Source organism: Lycorma delicatula, chromosome 2 (genome assembly GCF_047948215.1).
Source record: "Lycorma delicatula isolate Av1 chromosome 2, ASM4794821v1, whole genome shotgun sequence".
Taxonomy (NCBI): Eukaryota; Metazoa; Arthropoda; class Insecta; order Hemiptera; family Fulgoridae; genus Lycorma; species Lycorma delicatula.
In genome coordinates, this window is record NC_134456.1 from 90,972,772 (window position 1) to 90,994,661 (window position 21,890).

General features: G+C 29.4%; 1 protein-coding gene across 1 annotated transcript in view; it reads right to left on the reverse strand.

The window, feature by feature from the left end:
* The window catches only part of Neurl4 (neuralized E3 ubiquitin protein ligase 4), a 118,378-nt gene that overhangs the window by 56,092 nt on the left and 40,396 nt on the right, over window positions 1–21,890 (reverse strand). The window contains exons 9-13 of the mRNA XM_075355773.1: window positions 15,417–15,516; window positions 13,975–14,151; window positions 10,670–10,760; window positions 7,286–7,530; window positions 3,461–3,654 (exon numbers count right to left, since the gene is read on the reverse strand). Coding sequence (XP_075211888.1) covers window positions 3,461–3,654; window positions 7,286–7,530; window positions 10,670–10,760; window positions 13,975–14,151; window positions 15,417–15,516 — 807 coding nt within the window. The remainder of the gene's footprint in view (window positions 1–3,460; window positions 3,655–7,285; window positions 7,531–10,669; window positions 10,761–13,974; window positions 14,152–15,416; window positions 15,517–21,890) is intronic.

Consider the following 21,890-nt stretch of genomic DNA (forward strand, 5'->3'; position numbering starts at 1 on the left):
ACATCTGCAATTGAATTTCATATTTTCTTTGAAAAGATGAAACATATACAGTGAAACTTTCTGTAACAGACATATCCCAATAACAGACTCCTATTAATACCCGACACTTTTATATTCCATGACAGTTTTATAATGGTATTAATGGATAAAATAGTTCTCAATACATGGACCTTCTAAATAATGGACACGAACAATGATTTTACCTATAAAAACTGTTCAATCAGTTCTGAAAAACGATCAGCAGGAATGAAAACTGTACTTTTTTATTTTATTTTATACTTAGTGTGACTAATTTGTTTACCAGTTGTGAAAACCATCACTTCCAGCCTAGACACTGATGTTATGATTTCCATTTATTCTTCATCCAGCATGATTCGTCATCAGTTGCTGTGCAAGTGTATACTATACAGTGAACAAGAGTAATATTTTTGTTACGGTATAGTGCTGTATTTATTATTGTACACATTTTCTACACTTATGTTTACTGTTCATTGAATTTTAAGTATTTTATAGGAATTGTTACCACAACTTAGAATGTCTCAAAAACATAAACATTTGACGTTTAAAGAAAAAGTAGTGTTTATAAAATGTCTATGAAATAGAAAAACTCAAGTGTGCATGATATGGCAATACGTTTTGAAGTCAGAAAAACTCAGAAAAGAGACATAAACTTGATATCCGAAAGTCATGGACTGAAAATGATAATCAGTTAAGCAAACGTGCATTTCCTAAATCACCAGTCCTACTGATTGGCAATTTGATTTAAGAGTAGTTTTGTAGGGTTCATGCTAATAACATTCCGGTCTCTGGAAATTTGATATGTGAGAAAGTCCTAGAAACTGCTAAAGAACTCGGTTACGATGAATTTAAAGTATCAGAGGATTGTATAAATAAATTCCAAAATTGACATAATGTTTCATTTAAAAATGTTTTTGGTGAAGCTGGGACTGTAAATGAGAATTTGGTATCCAAGTGATAGGAAAAATTAAATGAAATATGAGTTATAATGAAAGAAATATTTTTAATTGTGATTAACTGATCTTTTTTCCTGACCTTTACCCAGTAAAACAATGTATTTGAAAGAGGAAAAATGTACAGGCAGGAAGAAATCAAAAGAAAGACAGACTGTTATGTTGGCTGTGAATTTCTCAGAAGAATTTGAAAAACCATTAATAATCAGCAAAGCCACAATATTTTAAGGGAGTAACATAAATTCATTAGAAATTGAATGGTATTCAAATAAAATATCTTGGATTACTAGGGACATGATGTACTGGTTGTTAAGTTTTGATCATAGAATTGGAAGGCAAAATAGGAAAGTCAGACCTTGGACAATGCAAAATCCCACCCAAAAGTTAGCTTAGAAAATAAAAAATTGATATGTCTGTCTTTCCCTAAATACTACCGCAGTATGTCAATCGCATGATCAGGGAATCATTCACAACTTTAAAATTCTGCACAAAACAAAGATGTTACAGTACTTATTGTCAACAACGAATGCAGTTATGGCTGGTGATGAGTTCTCTAAAAGCATTAGTATGTAGGATGGAGTTTAATGGATTCATATGGCAATAAAGCAGCTTACTACTATGAGAGAGAGAGAGAGAGAGAGAGAGAGAAATTGTTTCATACAAGCCAGTATTAAACCTTCACAAATTAACTTCAATTCCGACACTGACAATCTTACTGAACCAAATGAAAATTATATGGAACACAAAGAATTACAAGAACTTAATGAACCATTTCGAAACTACAAAGAGTACCTGAATATTGACGACACGCTCAACACAGAGGATGTATCGACTGATATCTGTGATCTTGTTACTGCCTCATAGTTGACTACTTCCAAAACGAACGACTATGATAATGACAACGATGAACCCTGATTTGCAATCATGAGTAAGGAAGCAGCAGAAGTTAGAAAATTCAAGCAATATTTCTTACAAAAATGATTACCAGAAAGTAAAAAAAATCACCAAAGGTTTATCAGAAGTTTAATGTCAGAAATGCAGTCGCTTATTAGAAAAAATATGTACCAAGAGTTAGTTCAAATTAAAATGGACAACTATTTTACACCATCTACCTATAAATAAATTGTACATATCCAAATCAATTTTTTATTTTTATTTTTACATTATTTCTTATACATGTATTTTGATTAATATTCTTGTATACTTTAACTTATCGATTAATATGTTTGTAAGTTACATTGTTTTTTATTCCATTTTAATATAGTACAGTAAATTTTTTGTCTTATTTTGTTGGTCCATTGCAGCAGCAGAGTATTATTTTTTTTATTCAAGTATGAACATAAACGACAATGTTTTATTTACAGAAAAAAAAACTTGTTTTTTTACATAGTCATTTTAATTAGCAACTAAATTTTTTACATTTTAATTTACATGAAATAAATATGCATACTGTAGTTCTATTCAAAGTGTTTTTTTATTTTATACAATAACAACATAATACAGTACTGTATTCGCATTTTTCTGAATAGCAGACAGCTCTAAATAACTGAGAGATTGTTGCTCCTGAGATGTGTCCGGTATCAGGAAGTTTTACTATATACTCAAACTTGTTTACTTTGTCAGATTAGTGAGGTATTCTCAATATAACAAAAAGCATTACATTAAACTAAGCTCTTTTCTTAATAAAAAATCATTACAAATCACAAAATACCATTTGAATAACTAGGAATATGATTCCATAACATCTTACAAAGATTAAGATCCAAACTCACCCTCGATGCAATGCTATAGAGGAGTGTATCAGATTTCTTAGCGACTGAAAATGTGATTACATAAAATCTTTTCAATATTAAAATCTGGTCTCATTCTCAGTGTTATCATTGGTAATCCTCAGTGCAACATAACTAGATACAATTTCACTTTTATATGAAATGAGAGTGAAACACATTTTCAGTGAATTAATAGAATCATTTTGCAAATAAGCCTGATTTTAGACTTAAAAAGTTTTACAGAATCATATGACTAGTAATTAAGAAAATGAGTACCTTGCATAACTTTTATAAAGGTGTAAACATCACACTATCATGCAAATGAAGAATTTGTTATATAAATTATTATTATTTATTATCATATGAAGAATATGAATTTATCAACTATAATTCATTTTACATGATTAACGCTAAAATAAAGCGTTTAAAAAGCAGGCAGCTTTACTGTTTCATACCATTTAAAAAAAAAAATCATTTAAAAAATTGAACATATCAATCATGTGGTAATACATGAAATTTAATTTCACCAGGTAATATTTTACAGGTTAAAGAAAAAAGTTTGTTATATTTAAAATATTTTACCTTCACTACCATAAATATTAATCCATTCTGAAAAAAATTCAATTGGTAATAAACAAACATAAAACAAAATGAAAAAAATGATTAAATAAATGAACATAAAACACAGGATTTCAGTTCCAAGTAAAACCTTCCACTAACCTGCTTCAATTGAACCTGACCACCGATCAACAATTTTTTCAATAACAACAGCAAACATTTCATCATCTCGCAGTGATCTATTACTCATAACAATTGCATCATTGAACTCTGCAAGAGCTCTTGGACGAGATGCTGTCCTACCCCCGTTTGATACTCTAGCATTTCGACCATGAACATGGTGAAAATGTAAATCTCTGAAAGCAGAAATGAATTGTGTTAATATATCTTGTTTTAAAATTAAAAAAACAGGCATAAAAAATAATAAACTTGATGACGTTTGTCGTTCTAAAATTTTAAGTAAATCAGAGCAATAGTATTTTATGAAAACAATAGGATAACAATGAAAATTAAAAAAGTAAAGTAAATAAAAAGTAAAGTAATTCTACTTTACTTACTTAATTTACTTAAATTACTTAAAAAAAAATAATTTTAAGGAATTTTGGGTTTATGGAAAATTCTAATAATATACAGAGTTAATTTGTAATTTAAACATTTAATATCTTACATTTCATTTAATAAAAAAGAAACAAAATAGAAAATAATGTACCTATGTTTCTATGATCCATGGTACACGACGTTGTTTTGATCCAAGATACGTGATGGTGAAATTTTACAAACAAAATAACCTGTGCTTTCTAGGTTAGGTACAATGACAAAATGTAGTATATCATATTACTCACTACAAACAATTTTTCAGATGAATTATGATTTAAAACACTCCATACAGTTGTACATTAAATAGAAAATATTTTGTAAAACTAAAATTTATTACTTTTCACAGTCAAACAGTTATTTTGCAACTCATTCAAAATGTAAAAACGTTTATTCTCAACAAGCTTGCACTGTACAAAGATGGCCAAACATTCAATTAGTGCCACTTTTGTTACATAGGTAGCACCATCTGTTGAGAAACCAAAGGTTGTTCAATGTTAATATGAACAAAGTCCCCCTTGATCATAAAACAACAATCTCCCCTATATGAAAAATGTGTACCCTCTTTTTTATAAATTCTTTAATATTTTTTTTTATATAACTATATCTGTTGAATATCCATAATTACTACCGGTTAATACATATTATCACCTCCAATGTTGGAGAATTTAATAAATATATAGCAATATATATTTACATATTATAATATTCTAAAGTATTCTAATATTTCTGTAATTTAAATATTCTTAATAAGAGGGTAAATCAAATATAAACAGGATTTTTGTTCCTGAGTGTCTACGGTTGGTAGGACTGCTTCTAGTATGCTTGGGTGGGGTCATTAGGAGTGGAGAGAGTTGGATATTCCACACTCCCAACCAATTCGTCAGTAGCACTCACTATGTCGGAGCAATAGGTGCACCCCCCAACGGCGCAATGCATAATTACAAGATTTCTTGCTCATGGAGTTCAAGTGACAAAACTTTTCTGGAGATTGACTGCACAGTTTGGGGACCAAACATTGTCAAGGACTCGTGTGTTTGCCTGGCATAAAGTGTTCAAGGAAGGATGAGAACGAAAGGAAAATCAGGAACACGATCACCGTCCTTGGACCAGCATTACAGATGAAAATATTCATGCAGTTCAAGACATTCTTGAAGAAGACTGATGGGTGGGAGTATCTGAAATTGCAGAACAGGTTGGAATAAAATATGGGAACTGTCAAGTGATCATCACAAACAACCTACAGTTAAGTAGTGTGTGCCAGATGGGTCCCTTGCCTTTTGGCCACAGATCAGAAGTTAAGATGTCTGAAGGTCTGTCAGAGGCTTACAGCAAGGTTTGCGAAAGAAGGTGATACATTTTTTAGTCAGATCATCACCTGTAACGAAATGTGGGTCCACCACTACACTCCCCAGTCGAAACAAGCCAGTTTGGAGTGGCGGTGGAAAGGGGAGGCAGCCCCAGTGAAAACAAAGACTTTACTGTCACCTGGCAAGATTCTTTCAACCATTTTTTTTTGACTGGTGAGGCATTTTGTGCGTTGATTTTTGGCATGAGCGATGCAGAATCAATGCTGCTTACTACTGCGAGCTGTTGAATGAGGTGAGGGCTGCATATCACCATAAAAGACAAGACCAACCGATTCAAGAGGCCATCCTCCTCCACAACACACTCTGCAGCTCTAACGGTCTCAAAACTAGAAGAAATGCACTAGACTCAACTTGAAACAGCCTGGACCTATCACCCTGCGATTTTCATTTGTTTAGGCCGCTTAAAGTAGCTCTAGGAGGGCAACGATTTGAAGATGATGAGGCATGGAGGGATTCGTGGGCAATTGCCTCCTGACAAAACCAACTTCATTCTATGATGCTGCAATAAAAAACTTCCTTCTCACTGGGTAAAATGTATTTCTAAAGCAGGAAACTATGTAGAAAAATTAATTATGTTCGCCTTTTATTTTTTAATAAATAAATTTAAAAAAATAAATAAAATCCCATTTATATTTGATTTACCCTCATATTTCCATATTAAGATATTTTGCACATTAACATAACTCGACTATAAGGCGTAATTACTGGATTTATTATTTAATTAATAAAAACATTGTTAATTAGTCGAGGTTAGCGAGTGAAATGAGTGTATATTATGTTTGGTTAGATTATGTTGATCCCATGTACAATTGAATGCGTGTATATTAACACTAGCTGGCCCATCTAGCCAAAATCTGGACCCTCAGAGCTCCAATCGGCCCAGGCAAATCCTGGAGCCAACTCAGGGTCTCACACAACCTACCCCAGGGTTGCAGAGCTCACTTCACTAGCCATTCCTGTTGCAGGGGGACAGCACTTTGGACACCTGCAGAGCTCGCTTCAATTACCATTCCTGTCTATCAAGAGGGCTTTGCCCCCTAGATTCCTGCACTGTTCATTATCCTCATGATTATGAGAATAATACTGATAAATAACAATTAAAATATTAATGCTTTATAGAAACCTGAAAAAGAAACTAAATTACAAAAGACAGAATAATTAGTAGCTATGTTAACTAAAGTAACACCTTTGATGACAAAAAATTCATAACTTACTTCTTTACCATAGAAGCAGAAATATAATAATGAAGTAAAAGAATTAATCTTTTTTTTTCTTAATGAATATGTTTAATTTACAACTTTACCTTCCTTGAGGGTGAAGAAATAATGAATATTTTAACTAAAAAGAGAGCTAGGGCCTCTGTAGCTTTGAACCTTCCTTGGTATAATACGAATGTATCCAGAAAATTTGAAAGTAACCAATCGGTTGGTTCTTTGTGATTTTCTGAGATGAAATATATCTAAAAATCTTCTCAGTTATGCCAAGAAACATGGGTAAAAATTTGTTTGAGACTGATAGAGTATTTTTTATTTAACTTAAACAAATAAACCCTCTCCTTTATATAATAGTACAGATATAAATTTTATTTGATGTAAATTTAATTCTATTATTTTTGTAATATTACTCATTTGAGTGTTTTAAATCATTCAGTTTAAACCCAGCTCACACAGTGAGAGACTCACAGTTCAAAATTCATTAAAGTTTGTGCTGCAACTGATAAATATCCACTACTACATATAAATTTTACTTTTTTGATAATTTTCAAAATGAAATATATGTAAAAACTTTCTCCGCTATGCCAAAAAATGTGAGTAAAAATTTGGTTGCAATTGATCAAGTAGTTTTTTGTTTATCCTGACTAAACAAAAACCCTCTTCATCTTTATATAATATTATATATTATCGATACATTTTAAGAAAAGTTAAATAATAAACAAAGTCAACTGAGGATATTCTTTAAAGTGTCATAGATAACAATAAATAAAGATTTATTTACAACTGAATTACAGCATTGTGATACGTACGCATGAGAATGTGGCCTCGCCGAAGTATGAGATGGGAAGGAATCGTGGATGGTGTCTGTTGAAGGACTACAGCAGCACTGGCAATTGTAATCTAATATCGTCGCCTGAGCTGCCTGGCCATAAAGATCAATAACCCCATATACACGTGGGGGAATGTTTGTAGCAGCCTCTCCTTGATCTATTCCATTTACAAGGAAGTGAAGTGAGCCACTCTCTTTCAATACAACTCCGACTCGATCGCCCACCTTAAAAATACATTACTTTTATTTTTTACCAATTAAAATGTTATCTGTAAAATTATATATTTGACTAATAAATCAGTATAAAAAAGAAACTTGCCAGTGGCAAAATTGTCAATTACTTAATACATGGACAGCCACTTCATTTCGTAATTTAATTTGCTGCCTGCCACCTCAGTACCACACATGGCACTTCTTGAGTAATCTATGTGCCAGCTACAGTGTACATACAGTTCTAATATTTGTTTTAAATCCTCTTTTTTCAATCAGTATTCAGCTAGAAATTTTTTTTGTTGTTATCAAAACATACAATGCAATTTGTATCATTATTTGAGTATTTGCTTAGAATCAGAAGTATTTTTATTTCTTTGATGAGGTAGTTTGTTTATTCCTGTTTTCCTGAAACAGTTTTATCTAATAAAAGTACAATAAATTTTGTTTTCTTTATTTTTCCTTTTGTAATATTGTTATGAGAAAAGAATTTAAATTAAACACAATGGAATGATCAATCAAATTAGAATCTTTTCATTAGTGTAAATAACAATTTAAATAATTCACTTACTGGAATAAATTATAACATTTTCATGTAATGATTTGTTTGATTTAATGCATGTTACAATAATGTAATTAGATCCATATCATTTATTTATTTATTTTCTCTTTATCTTTATATAGTAAAGGGTAATATTGATTTAGAATAGTTGTATCAACGCTAAAAATGATATTTAAGGAACTTCTGGAGAATAAAAAGAGTAGTTGTAGTAATAATATGTGTCTTCCAGTTATACAATTACAGACCTTTAAAACTTACAGACCTTTAAGCCAAAAACTCTCAGTCTCTGCTTTCTTAGGAACCACCCTCTGCCCAACAACAACAATCTTGCCCCTTCACTTTTTCAAATAACCCTGCTTCCCAATCACTATCACCACTACAATAGCAGTTACTGTACTGAATTGTATGAGTAACTGTGTAAGGAATGAGTTGCACAAAAAAGAGTGATAGATGGTAGTACTAAAACATCATTCAACAAGTAGTGATACTGAGTAGTAATAGTAAGCATTCCTATGACAACAAGATAAACACTAGCTACCAGCATGACATAACCACATTGTTTCGTCTCTTACACCACCCCCTGCCGTGACACACACTTCAGGCCCCATCAGTACTCAACTGCTTAGTTTATTTTTTTTGTTAAAAAAATCAACTTCTTTGAAAGGGTTACAAATACAAAAAATACATTGGACAATATTAAAATCTGATATTAAATTGAAAATTTCTTGTGGAGAGAAATATTATAAAAATATTTTTAGCTCATTTCTATTTACAGAGGTTTGTGCAAATTCTTTTTGAGTGCACTCGCAAAATTACTCTTGTTTCATATTTGTAATTTTCCATGTAATTATTAGGTTAAATATATTATTATGTTTATGTTACAACATTAAACAGAGTTAGAAAAAAAATGGTTAAATGTTCAGAGTTCTGTCGTGTCAGCTATGGAAATGGCAAACAAGAGTACAGTCATGAACTGCGCCACATTCACAGATCCTATAGTCTTTTTTTAGTACTTAAGGCATAAAATAAATATAACATCAAAGACTTAAATATGACCGAAAAGGATGTTAAATATCAAGTGGCAATTAAGAAGTCATATCATGAACAAGAGAAGAGGCGGTGAAAGCATTTAACATCAACTTTGAGAATGAATGTTATTGAAAGCTGTATTAACATTCTGCAGACAAGATTGTCAGTAGAATATTAACAAAATAGACAACCTCATAATTCATCAGCTAGTAATCTACTGAAAAAGTTCAATGAACAATCCATTGATAACCATTATGAACGTAAATACTCATCAACTGATGAACTCAAGATACAGAAGGATTTTTGGTTAACAGCTGTTAAACTAATTAAAGTTACTAAATATTTATGGTATTACATAATTAAGTGATTGATTCCTCAAAATACAGCTACCTTTGTACAATAATTGTAATTTATATTTCTACCAAATAAAATTCATGAACACAGCTTATAATAGGGCGATATAATATATTGATACTATTAAAAAGAATAGTATAAATTAAGATAATAAAAGTTACAAAGAAAAATATCTTGGCTATAATGAAAATTTTTAATTCAATCAGATTTTGTTTTATAGTCATTCCACTACGATTACTTTATTTTTCAGAAAATTGTATTACAAACAGATTTATTTTATTTATACCAAATAATAAGTAAATTACAAATTTTAAAAAAAATATTCTTTTTATTTACTACTAGCCGCTCGGCCTGACTTCACCAGACCTCCCAGCCAGGCCTCACTTCGCTCAGCGCTTTGGTTGTAGAATATTTGAAAAAAGTAAAAGAAAAGAGCTAAAACATTAAAAAGGAGAAATCAACATTAAAAAACTTTTACAAGGTTGTAAATCCACACGTGTATTAATAAAATCGCCCATTACTCTAATTGATAGAAAAGCTAAAATATCCAGAAAAACAAAGTATTGGAGATAAATTTAAGAAGACCTGAAATGAGAACTTGAGTAGAGAAAATGTCTTAATTTGGATAATTGTGTAGAAATTGAATACCATAAAACTTATTATTAAACTTTTCAAGCATATGAACAAATAAATGCAAAATTGTCAAAAATGTAAAAAATTAACTTTTACAAGTATAACTTGATAATGCCAAATCGCATGAAAAAATAGGTAGCCTACGTTAAAAATAATTTCATACAACTCGGCCATTGTAAAAACCTAATTTCTCTGCCACCTCTGATTTAAATCTCTGACCAGCAATATAAAGAATCTACAAAAAAGTACTTTGCTATTATCACAATTGTTAAGTGTCGTCAAAATTGGAACTCGAATCCACATCGAAGTGAAAAAACAAACTAAAATCACATGAAATTTAACTTTTAAAGCGTGCAAACAAATGAATCCAATGTTGTCAAAATGGAAAAAAGTAACTTTAACGTCGATAACGTGCAACCGTTATGTCGGAGATCCAAAAAAATTAGCCTATGTTCACCGCAGGGCTTCAAAGTGTAGGTGTGCAAAGTTTTAGACAAATCTGTCCAGTAGATCTCGAGTTAAGTTGGAATAGACAGACAAACAAACACTGATTTTTATATATATAGATTAACCCACCTGTAATCTATCTAAATTTTGTCCATATTCATCAATAACAGTGGTACCATTGTGCATAACACCATTTCCAGTCATCATCCAAGTTCCTGATCTGTAATAATTAAATTATTTTAAAGAACTGTCAATACACCTAATTAATATGCACATATAATACTTAAAGTAAGTCATTATGATGAAAATGATTCATCATGCATGCACACTGTAATATTTGTTTACATTAGTTTATTACAGATATATTTCCTGTTTCTAGAATGCTTGTTGTGAATTAGAAAATTTGTGTATAGAAGCAACTGCTGATAAACTTTTTATTATAAAGGATAAGTTGTCATATTAACTTTGTAGTTCAACCAAGATTGTAAATAATATCAGAATACATGTACGTTAAATATGAGATGAAAATCTTCCACGCTACTCAATACCAAGGGCAAGAATAATATAGTTTTAGTTTAGTCATCAACGATGTAAAAAAAAACAATAATATGCACTAATTAAGGCAGTTACGTTATTATATGTTATCTTATTAAGAACTCACCTAAACAATAAGAAAAATGTCAAAATTTTAAGAAATATGTAATTTTTTGTGTATTTAGCTTCTGAGCTTTATACGTTTGACAAAAATAGCCTATGAAGTATATAAAGATGTATTAAAATATGGACTTTCTTTTTAACCACATGAAATTTCATGATATCAAGCAATTATTTTTGAGAAAGTATACCTTTTAAACCAAATAATATCTCAGTTTCTAACAACAAAATAACATCACAACAGTAAACAATTTTATAACAAAATTAAGATGCCACTACTTTTAAACTTGGATGGGTTGTTGGAAAGAAGTAAAATTAATGAAATTCCAATAAAAACCTTCAATCACTAGCTCAATTGAATCAGCATGTTGCATAATTTACAATAGTCACTCTCCGTTGACGTAAGTATTAGGACAGAGGTTGGCAACCTTTTTGTCAGCAAGGGCATAAAATAAATTCAAAGTTATTGGGGGCGCCATACTATTATTAAACAATAAGCAGATGCATTTGCCTTTAAAGTCAATAAAACAAAACTGTTCTTCCCAGTCAACATTAAAACAATAAATTCTTTTTCTTTTACAATTCATGATGGGTTATTTATAAAATCTGTTTAACCAGTACAATACGTATTTGATAGTGAAAAGCGCTATAGTCAATAATAATAACGCTCAAAATATGATAACATAATATAGTAACATACTATCAAATTTATCAGAAGTGAGAATATTCCTACATGCTAAGTAGCAAGTGTGTCAGTGTATGCCCTTGATTGCTATTTGCTGACACTAAGCTTGCACAATTATATTGTCTTACATACACACAACACTGATATGGTTATTGGGCTTAGTAGGTGTGTAAATATAGTGAGGGCATATAAAAATCTCATCGAGGGTGTCATGGCACCCACGGGCGCCATGTTGCCAATCCCTGTATTAGGAACTGCTTTTGTATGCCCACTAACCTCTTTCAAAATCTTTTAATAATTTTTTTACAATATCAATTAAGATAATTTTAATCTCAATAAATTAATCACTTCTATGTTCATATTATTCTTGGTATAAGACTACAATTTTGTATGAATATATATGCATCTATAAAGCATAATGTTTAAATGTGTACTTGTGCATGAATATGAAATATTAGATATTAACAAAGAGTAAAAGAAAAGTGAAGACATGTATGAGACGGGAAAAGACTAAATGAATAGGACAAAGTAAAAGTGAAGATGAAATAACATGAGTCAACAAGAATATAAGCTTAATCAGAGTAATTTAGAACAGTAAAGCTAAATGAGACGTATCATAAAAGGAGAAGGGCTTATTAACACAGTACTAGAATGACCAAAGGGGATCTATCCAAGGGTTTTTATAACTGTAAAAAACATTTAATGCAGCCTCTGGCACTCTGAAGCCTCAACAAAAATTTTGTTGCTCTAAAATGAAGAGAAATGGTTGATTCATTAAGCTCACCCACCATTAACTTCAAATTATAGAATTTATCATATGATTAAATAATTTATTAATATGAAGGATTGGCTTTTTTGTTAAAAACTTACTAGAGTATGACGGTATTTTTATTATTATTTAAAATTATATGATTTCATACTTATTTAGAGTAACCAATGATCAAAATACACACCAGGCAGATGACTCTTTCTCACTTCTGTACTCAGAATTAGTTTAGATGATGTGTTTTTTTTTTTAGTTTTACTTTTTATTTTTTTTACTTTTTTATAATTATATATATATATATAACAAAACAAACATATATATATATGTTTGTTTTTTTTATAATCAAAAACCAACTTAAACAACCCAAGTACAGAATTAGAAAGTAAATGAAATGATACTAACCTTTTTTATTTTTTTTTTATTCCAATAGCACTATCGTGGGATCCCTCATTATCAGTTGTTTATAAATTATATAAAATTGCATATCAAACATAACAAATTTTTTTAGAATAAAAATTAAAATTACTATCATATATACAAAATATGAAGTCAAATAAAATAAATACATATGTATAAATATGACGTCAGTTAAGAATTAAAGATTTTAATTAAATTTAAAAATAAAATAATTAGAAAATTTATACCATGTAACCTGAGCAGCCAATGTTATATTACCGAGCGGTTTGAAAATTCAAAATTTGAAGATGAAGTTGAAAATTCAAAAGATGAAGTTATATGATGATGGATTATACATAATCCACCACTCTGCTGGCCTCTGTGATAGAGTGGTATTATCTCTGCCTTTACGCTGTATAGTTGCTCAAAAAACTAAATAAATAAATAATTCTAAGTTATTAAAGAAATATTAAAAACAAGGAACAGTTGGACTAAATACCTAAATAGTTGACTGTTTATTTAATATTCTAGAAGTTTCCAGATTTCCAAGTGCAGTCTTCCTAGGTTCAGGTAAGTGAATCGTAATTGTGTCCCTTAATTATTTATGCAAAGAAAGTAAGAGCCTAGTTTTTAACATCTACAGATTACCAGTGTGTAGATCTGGGTTATTGTACCAGTGGTAGCTGGATTATTATTAACCTAATTATTACCAAATCAATATTATTAAACTTATCAGCTGTTACAATTCTATTATATATAAGGGCATTAATTCCCTGTTTTTTAACATTTTTGATGTGAACAATTACAGATTAAGATGAATTGCAAGTGCTTACTGAATTTCCACGGCATAAACATTTTGCAACATACTCCTTTATAGTTAATATCATATTAAAGATACACTATCAAGTAATTACCACATAATAAATAGTTTACCTGACATTAGTCATAGTAGAAGGGTATTCTAATTCCGTAGGCGAATGTGTAGTAACACCAATTTCAATGGAACCAGCCCATTTAGTAACCATTTTATCAAGTCTAATTTCAAAAAGTTCATTAGGCTTCAACGGTCGATGTGTTAAAACAACACCATTATTGAAATCATCCATCGCACTGAAACAATGATTGTCAAAAATAAAACCAGTAACAAAATTGAACAGATATTTTCCTTAAGATAAGTTTTTTATAATATTCAAAATTAATTACAGAAATTAATCAACAAATGCTAAGATAAAGTTTAAGTGAAAAAAACTTCCAACAAAATGAAATCATTTAAATTACAATATGCTTACTTTTTCTGCAAGAAACTAAAATATTTTCTTGAATATCATACTATCTGATTAGTAAGTTCAATTAAATAAATTACATTAAAAAGAATTTAATGCAAATTCGAGAAATACATACCGAAACCTTAAACTAAATTTGCAAAAGAAAAATTGACATTACAACACTTTTTTACGGTTTATGAAAATTAATTTATATTGTATTATAGAGTTAGCATCGTGCATTGATTTACATTTTGACTAACTTAAAAAAAAATCAACAGTGATTTATTGGGATATTTAGATACCAACCACAGTGTAGTGTATTCTATGAAGCAATATGGCTAGCTAATATCATAACATTAGCTGTACTGTTTGCCATGAATTACAGAAGAAAAGTGAATTCAATGACATATTTCCTATCATTCACAGAATTGTGCCTATCCTACAGTTTTCATCAAAAAGATTTGGAATGTTTATAATTTGTTTTTAAAGATACGAAGAAGCATGCACAAAAATCTTATTTAAAAAAAAATTATAATATAACATATTTTGTCTATATAACACAACTGACATTCCATTCTATATCCAACACTAATATTAATACATTAATATACTAATCTATTATAAAATAACTAATAACCTACTCACTAAAAACAAAAAAAAAATTAATAAAAATGAAATTAAAGTGAAATACTTTATATCAAAATACTACACGATACTGCTAATCATATTAAAGTCCAGAAATTATTACTAAAATTTAGTACTAGAAAAAACAAAAAGGTCTTGCATTTTTTATTTTGTCTTTTTGTATCAACTGATAATATACTCTTTTCAATAAAAAAATTTGAAAAATGATTTAAAATATTTAAATATTCTCAAATTTAAAAAAAAAAACAATCAATAAATGTATTTTTAATAAACCTTCTGTAATTATTTAAAAAAAAGGTAATTATTATGCCATAACTATTTTAATAACAAATTTATATAAAAACTATTTTATCTTGAGTAAATAGTAATAAAAATAAATAAACAACCATCCATTCCATTATATTTGTTACCTTATTTTCAGATATGATTAAATTCATACATACAAAAATAATAACAAAAAAGTACTTAGGACGATGTGCAGTTCTGGCGTTGTTTATAACAGCGGCATGTGTTCCACAATTTGTATGAAACATAAGTCTATCCACAACATCTTCGTCCGGTAAATCTGTAACATTAAAAATAAGACAAATTCAAATTACAATGGTTTTTTTAATCCAAAATTAATTACTTTAGTTCAAAGGTGGAACTATATTACTGAACTAAGTTACTCAGCTTTACCCATTATTAAGCCTTTACTGAACATAAGCCTTCTTAAACATAAATTCTAAATACTACAATTTGAGAATGAATAACACATCTGACATATAATTTTTTTTTAATAATTTTATTCAATATTATGGTTGTGCGGTATCAGAAGTTCAATATTTATTCAGAATACAATGAAAAGCTATTCTGCTGTCTTGAGGAACTCACAATCCTTCTGTGGATTGAATAAAATCATAATCAAAATTACTATTTCTGTTAAGATCTTATATATATATATATATATATATATAATATATATAACTAAAATTCATAAGTGTAATTGTATTCTTTAATTCACTGACATTGGTATGTGTTCTACCATCAGTAAGATGTAACACTATCCCCATCATTCAGTATAGAATATGAGCAAGTATGGGTTCATCCACTGCCGTTCTGCAGTAAAGTAGACTTTGCACATTGTGTGCAATCAGACTTAGTGTATTTTAATACTGCTTGCAGGAATACTGCCTATTCAATTTAATTGATACTTGTTATTATGGCTTGGTCAGCAATGAACGAAGTAGCGTTGTTTTTATTTCTAACTGGATACATCTACAATCTAAAGGACACTTATAAAGGAAGTCTTATACATAATTAGTTATAATTATTAATTACCATACCTTTACAAGGGGTCCTCTACAAGGAGTCAGTTCATAACCTTGGAGGCCACTACAAACAAGCTCTCATCATGCCGACCTATCCAGGGGTTGGGGAAAACATGATTCAACCCCCCCCCCCAATCCCATACAGAATTATGCCAGTGAGGAAGTGCACCATCTTGTTGCTGAATAAAATTCTTTGGCTCATCTTGTAGTTGAGGAAAGAGCAATGTACATAGTATATTCAAATAAGCAACTCCTGTTATACTTGCTTCAATGAAAAAGGTTATAAAGCTTATACTTTTTAACGCTTATACAGCTTGTGAACTTGCTGTCAGGATACTGCACAGAAAAAAAATTATTTTGGTGGGTCCCTTTTGTATTGTAAAAGTCCATGGGGATTTTCTGAATCCCAGATGTGTACATTATTGTGTTAACTTTTCCACTAAGATGAAATCTTGACTAATCACTAAGCAAACTATGATCAAGAAAGTTGTCATTTTCATGCTGCAACATTTTGAGTGTGAAGTTGGTCAAGCACAGAGTCATTAGACTTCAAAACTTATAACACCTGTAAATGGTATGACACCTGTAATGGTAACACATATGTAAGAATTTCCTTACAACATTCCATAGTCATCATCAGCACTGTATGCCTCCTTAACAGATTTTTTAAAACTATATGGAAATGACTTCCTTAACACATTTACCATTTTCTTCAGAAACCTTTAGTCATTCCATTCTCTTCTCTTTCAAAATGAATATGCCACTGACAAATGTTATCGTTACTAGAAGGATTACAATTAAAAAATCTTCTACGAAATGTATGCTGAACTATAACTACAGATTCACATTTAGCTAACTGCAAAACACAGAAGGTTTCTGTTCAGAAGTCACAATCTTTGCTAGTGACATCAAGTAGGAAGATAAGGAATCAATCTACAACCATTCACACAACTAAATCTCTCTGTTTGCTCTTTGATCCTAGCCTTAAATCAACACTGTAGACCTCATCAAAAAGCTATTATAATAAATTAAAACCCATATAATTTTTTTTGTACCTGATAGTTAAACTGAATATGTTAAATAATCAGTAGTGGCGCATAAAAAAGGATGTTTTGGAGTGTTCTAAAAACAAATTTAAAATCTGAATCAATTAATTTTCTACATGAAATATTACATTATTTTTCCAAATATGTTTACTAGATAACTAAAATTTAATGATTAATTTATACTACATTAATACATATTTATGACAGGAATTTACATCATCAAAATCATTCATTCAGGATCATTTTAAAGTAACATTTTAAAAAACTTGCCAAGTAAGAACAGTTCTAACTCAATTAATTTTGGACTCAGCAATTGTCTATCCTGTCTTTTGTCTGAGCTTACGCTTCAGTACAATAAAATTTTCTATTAAACCAATGATACCTCAAGAACAGTTCACCTGATTTTGACACATGCAACACCAAAATAAATGCAATGGTTTTCTTGTAAACTTCACTCACATAAATCATTTAGCTATCTTATTCAGTACTTATTTAGATTATTTTGATTTCATTTTGTTTAAGTCATATCATTTCTGAGTGTACTTAATTTATTAATACTTTAATAAAAATGGTCCTAATACTTTAATTTATTAAAATGATGGATGAAACATTATGTTATCCTTAGTATGAAACAAAAATTTAAAGAATTAAATTGTAATGATAAAGACCAAATTGGTAGAATGTTGGTGTTTGTATAAGTACTGCAAATGATTGCAAAAAAATTATTTAAGCAATTTTATTACATTAATTAAATTTAAATTATACAGTTGTCCATTAAAAAAAAAATGTGCTAAAAAAAATTTCTTTACAATGTTGTAAGTTATCCATTTTCTGATAATCAGCCATCTCACTAAGCAACCAAGAGTCCAATCCTGACCGAGCCAGTTAAGACAAAGTCTATTGCGGATTTTTGCATGCAAATTTGTGTGTGTTTATGTGTGCATGCGCGCACGCACGTGTAAAAAATATGTTTTTTTTTATTACATATATATATATAAAAAAAAAAATAATAACTAAATTAAATTAATTCATTTTTATTTAATAATTATTAAATATTTAATATTTATTTGTTTTAATTACAGGATTTGTGTACAACTGATGATGTAGAATCCCATGAAGTCACTTTTTTTGACTATTGGTATTAGTATTTTTTAGGTTTTATCTGTTACTGTGTTTTGGTGGCTTTATATATATATATATATATATATTTTTAATATTTTTCTCGCTGTATTATACAATATAATTTTATTAATTAAAAATTAAGACCACCAGAAACAATGTATTATATATAAGAGACACTTACCAACTGCAGTGCTTTCAAAGATTTACTTCATCATCATCAGTTAAAATTAGAAATTGCATAAAAAAATATATCAGCATTTACTGCTTTGCAATATAACATCAAAATCTTTTTCATACCATGGCATGACAATGAGTGCACTCATTGAAAAAAATTTTAATGTTATATGACAAGGCAGTGTATGCTAATATATTTTATGTGTAATTTCTAATTTTAACTGCTGATAAAATAAATCTTTAAAAGTACTGCAATTACTAAGTGTCTCTTACTTTTAATATACTGTATTTGGTGTTTGATTTTATAATTAATTAAATTATGTCTTATCAAACTTATATTACTTTACAATTTTATGAAATAACATATAACAAAATTTAATACAATTATGCAAGAAAAGTTATAAATTACAATTTAATTATGAAAAAATAATTTTTACTAATACAACATTCTCCCAATATACTGCATATATTTCCAATACAGTCAATCCATTTAAATTCAAACAATAAAAATAATTTTGGTTGTAGAACATTTTTTATTGTTGTAATATTTTTACCAGGGTTTAGTAGTACCTTTATGAATGCAAAACTATAATTAAAATTTTTTAGATTTTTTTTTTGCAGCCATTTTCACAATTTTTTACAGCCATTTTTTTTTTTGCACAGATTCACAAATAACGTGTTTTGTGGAAAATTGTGTAACTCCCTTATATATAAAAATATCATGATAATTTAAAAACCGGAATGTTCAGCATGAAGTTATCTAAAATGATTGTTTAAACTAGTTTCTTAAAAGTATTATGGGAAAGTTGGTAAAAATATATATATATATACATAAAATTAATTTACAATTAAAATTCAATTTTCGAGGCCAATATTTCTGATGAAGGAAAAGAGTCTCACACTGATTATTTTTTCCTGTCAAAGTTATCTTACAGCATGGCTTGGAACTTAAGTTTTAATCAGGAGACTTATATCCTATTTCTCCTAGAGACCTTCAAGGACGGCCAATTGGCTGTTTTCAACCATTTTCAGTGCCTTATATCTAAAAAGGGACCGAGTGTAAAAATTTGATAATTTTACAGGAAACACTTCTTCCAAACATAAATTTGTTGTATACATTTACTCATTGAAACTTACCTAGTTTAGGAGTTACAGAGCACCAAAGTTGGTCAAAAATGTACTGAGTTCTTAGGTGGTTGATAATAGCCATTTATGTCTTCACCAACCAGAGCTTCTCTATTTACAATTAGATAAGCTTAAACATGATTTAATAATAATTCTACATGACTAAAAAGTAATTATTACGTAAGTATAAAACACCATGTTCCGATTGTTTAAGGGTATAAATATTTATGATAAAATATTCTAATTTACCAGTACTTAATTTTTATAATGCACTGGCTTATGCATTACAATTCAAGCCCACAAAGTTAAAAATGTACAAATAGTCATTACAGGCCAAAAAAATTATTTTTATTATAGCTTGAAAAAAGCCTACTGACTTGTAGCAACAGGAGATTCATGTTTGAGCTTTTAGAGACATGTACCTTCCCCCTCCGACAACAAAACACCTGTGCCATAAGTGGGATCACTTCAGTTGAGCACTTTAGATGGTTGAGCGATATGTATTTTGATTTTATTTAAGGCTTCTTTCTTTTAAAATTCTTTACTATAGTTAATTTGTTTGGGCCTTTAGGATATATTTATGTACAGCAGTTAATCATTTATTATGAACTAGCAGACCCGGCAATGCTTCGCTATTGCTAGATTTGTGTATATATATATATATACACATTAAATAAACACAATTGAAATTTGATAAAACATTAACAAAATGAACATTACTGAACTTCACAAAATTTAACCTTCCCCTTTTCCCTTTCCACCTTTTTCCAATTTTCATTTTTACCATATTTTCTTTCCCTTTCCCCCTTCCTGCCACCATTTCTCTTTCCCTTGCTTTTCTTCTCTCCTTTCCATTTCCTTTTACCTTTACCCATTTTACTTTTTTTCCCATTTCTCCTTCTTCCCTTTACCTTTTTTGATTTTTCCCTTTCTTCCTTTTTTGCTGCGCATAAATTGGTCCAGTAGTTTTTTAGTCTGTAGCGGACACACATGTTGGAAACATTGAAATGGAATTGTAAAATATTTAGTATAGCGTGAGCTGCTTTTACATCCACCAACAGATAGTGCTGTCTTTATAAAAAGGCATGTTTTTACCTGTCAGGTGACATCTTAGGTATGTAAATAGTAAGTATACAAAAACATACGTGTAATTGAATGCAACATTTTGTCAAAATTTCAACGCAATCTGTAAAGAACTTTTGAAGATTTTAAGATTTTGAACAAACAAATATCTAGATTTTTATTTATATAGATGTTTGTTATGTGGGTGAAGTGATAAATGAACAATGTAATGGTAAACCATACGGTAAAAGTCTCACAGATATCATTTCTTCTGCTGAAAAAACAAAGATTTCTGTAATATAAATAAAACTTTTTAACAAAATGATTCTAAGACACTACATTTCTATTATCAAAATCCGTTATTATTTAGAATTTTGTTTAAAAAAAAATACATGTTAAATAAATGTAATAGACAATAGATATACAATAACAGATAATAAACAATGTTTAAACATTACATTTAATAAATAAAAAATAGAAAAATTTGTTACAAAACTTTTACTGGCCCAATTTCATTTATTAAACAACAAATAATCATAAGAAATGTATTATTTCTGTAAATGTGATATGGATTACATATAAATGAAGCATATGAACTCACTGAGAAAACAATTTTGCAACAGGTTAGCTCAGTATGTGAGACATTAAACTCTTTCCTGTTTATAAAATAGTGAAATTAAACAAAGAACAAAGGCATTCCGCACTACAGAAAAAACTGAGAAAATCACATCTGCTGTAAAAAGAAAATTGGAAATCTCATTTGGTGGGGATTTTGAAATCTCATTTGGGGATTTCCAGCCTAGATGTAGCATACAGGAAATCAGTATGAAAGTCTGATTGTAAAACCCAAAGAAAAATGTATATTGGCTAGTAAAGATGATAAAATTAAAATTATTGGCTTTTTGCCAAATTCATGGTCAAAAAATAAAACTGTTGAAGAATATGGCATCTCATCAGCTAGTAAATATGACAAGACAATTAGTGAAGGATCGATGTATTCTACCACATCTTTCAAAAATTCAATGTAGCAAGATTAGTGAAGAGGTTGTTAAGAATGTAATTTTATTTTGCAAAGATGATGAAAACAATTGATTGTGTCT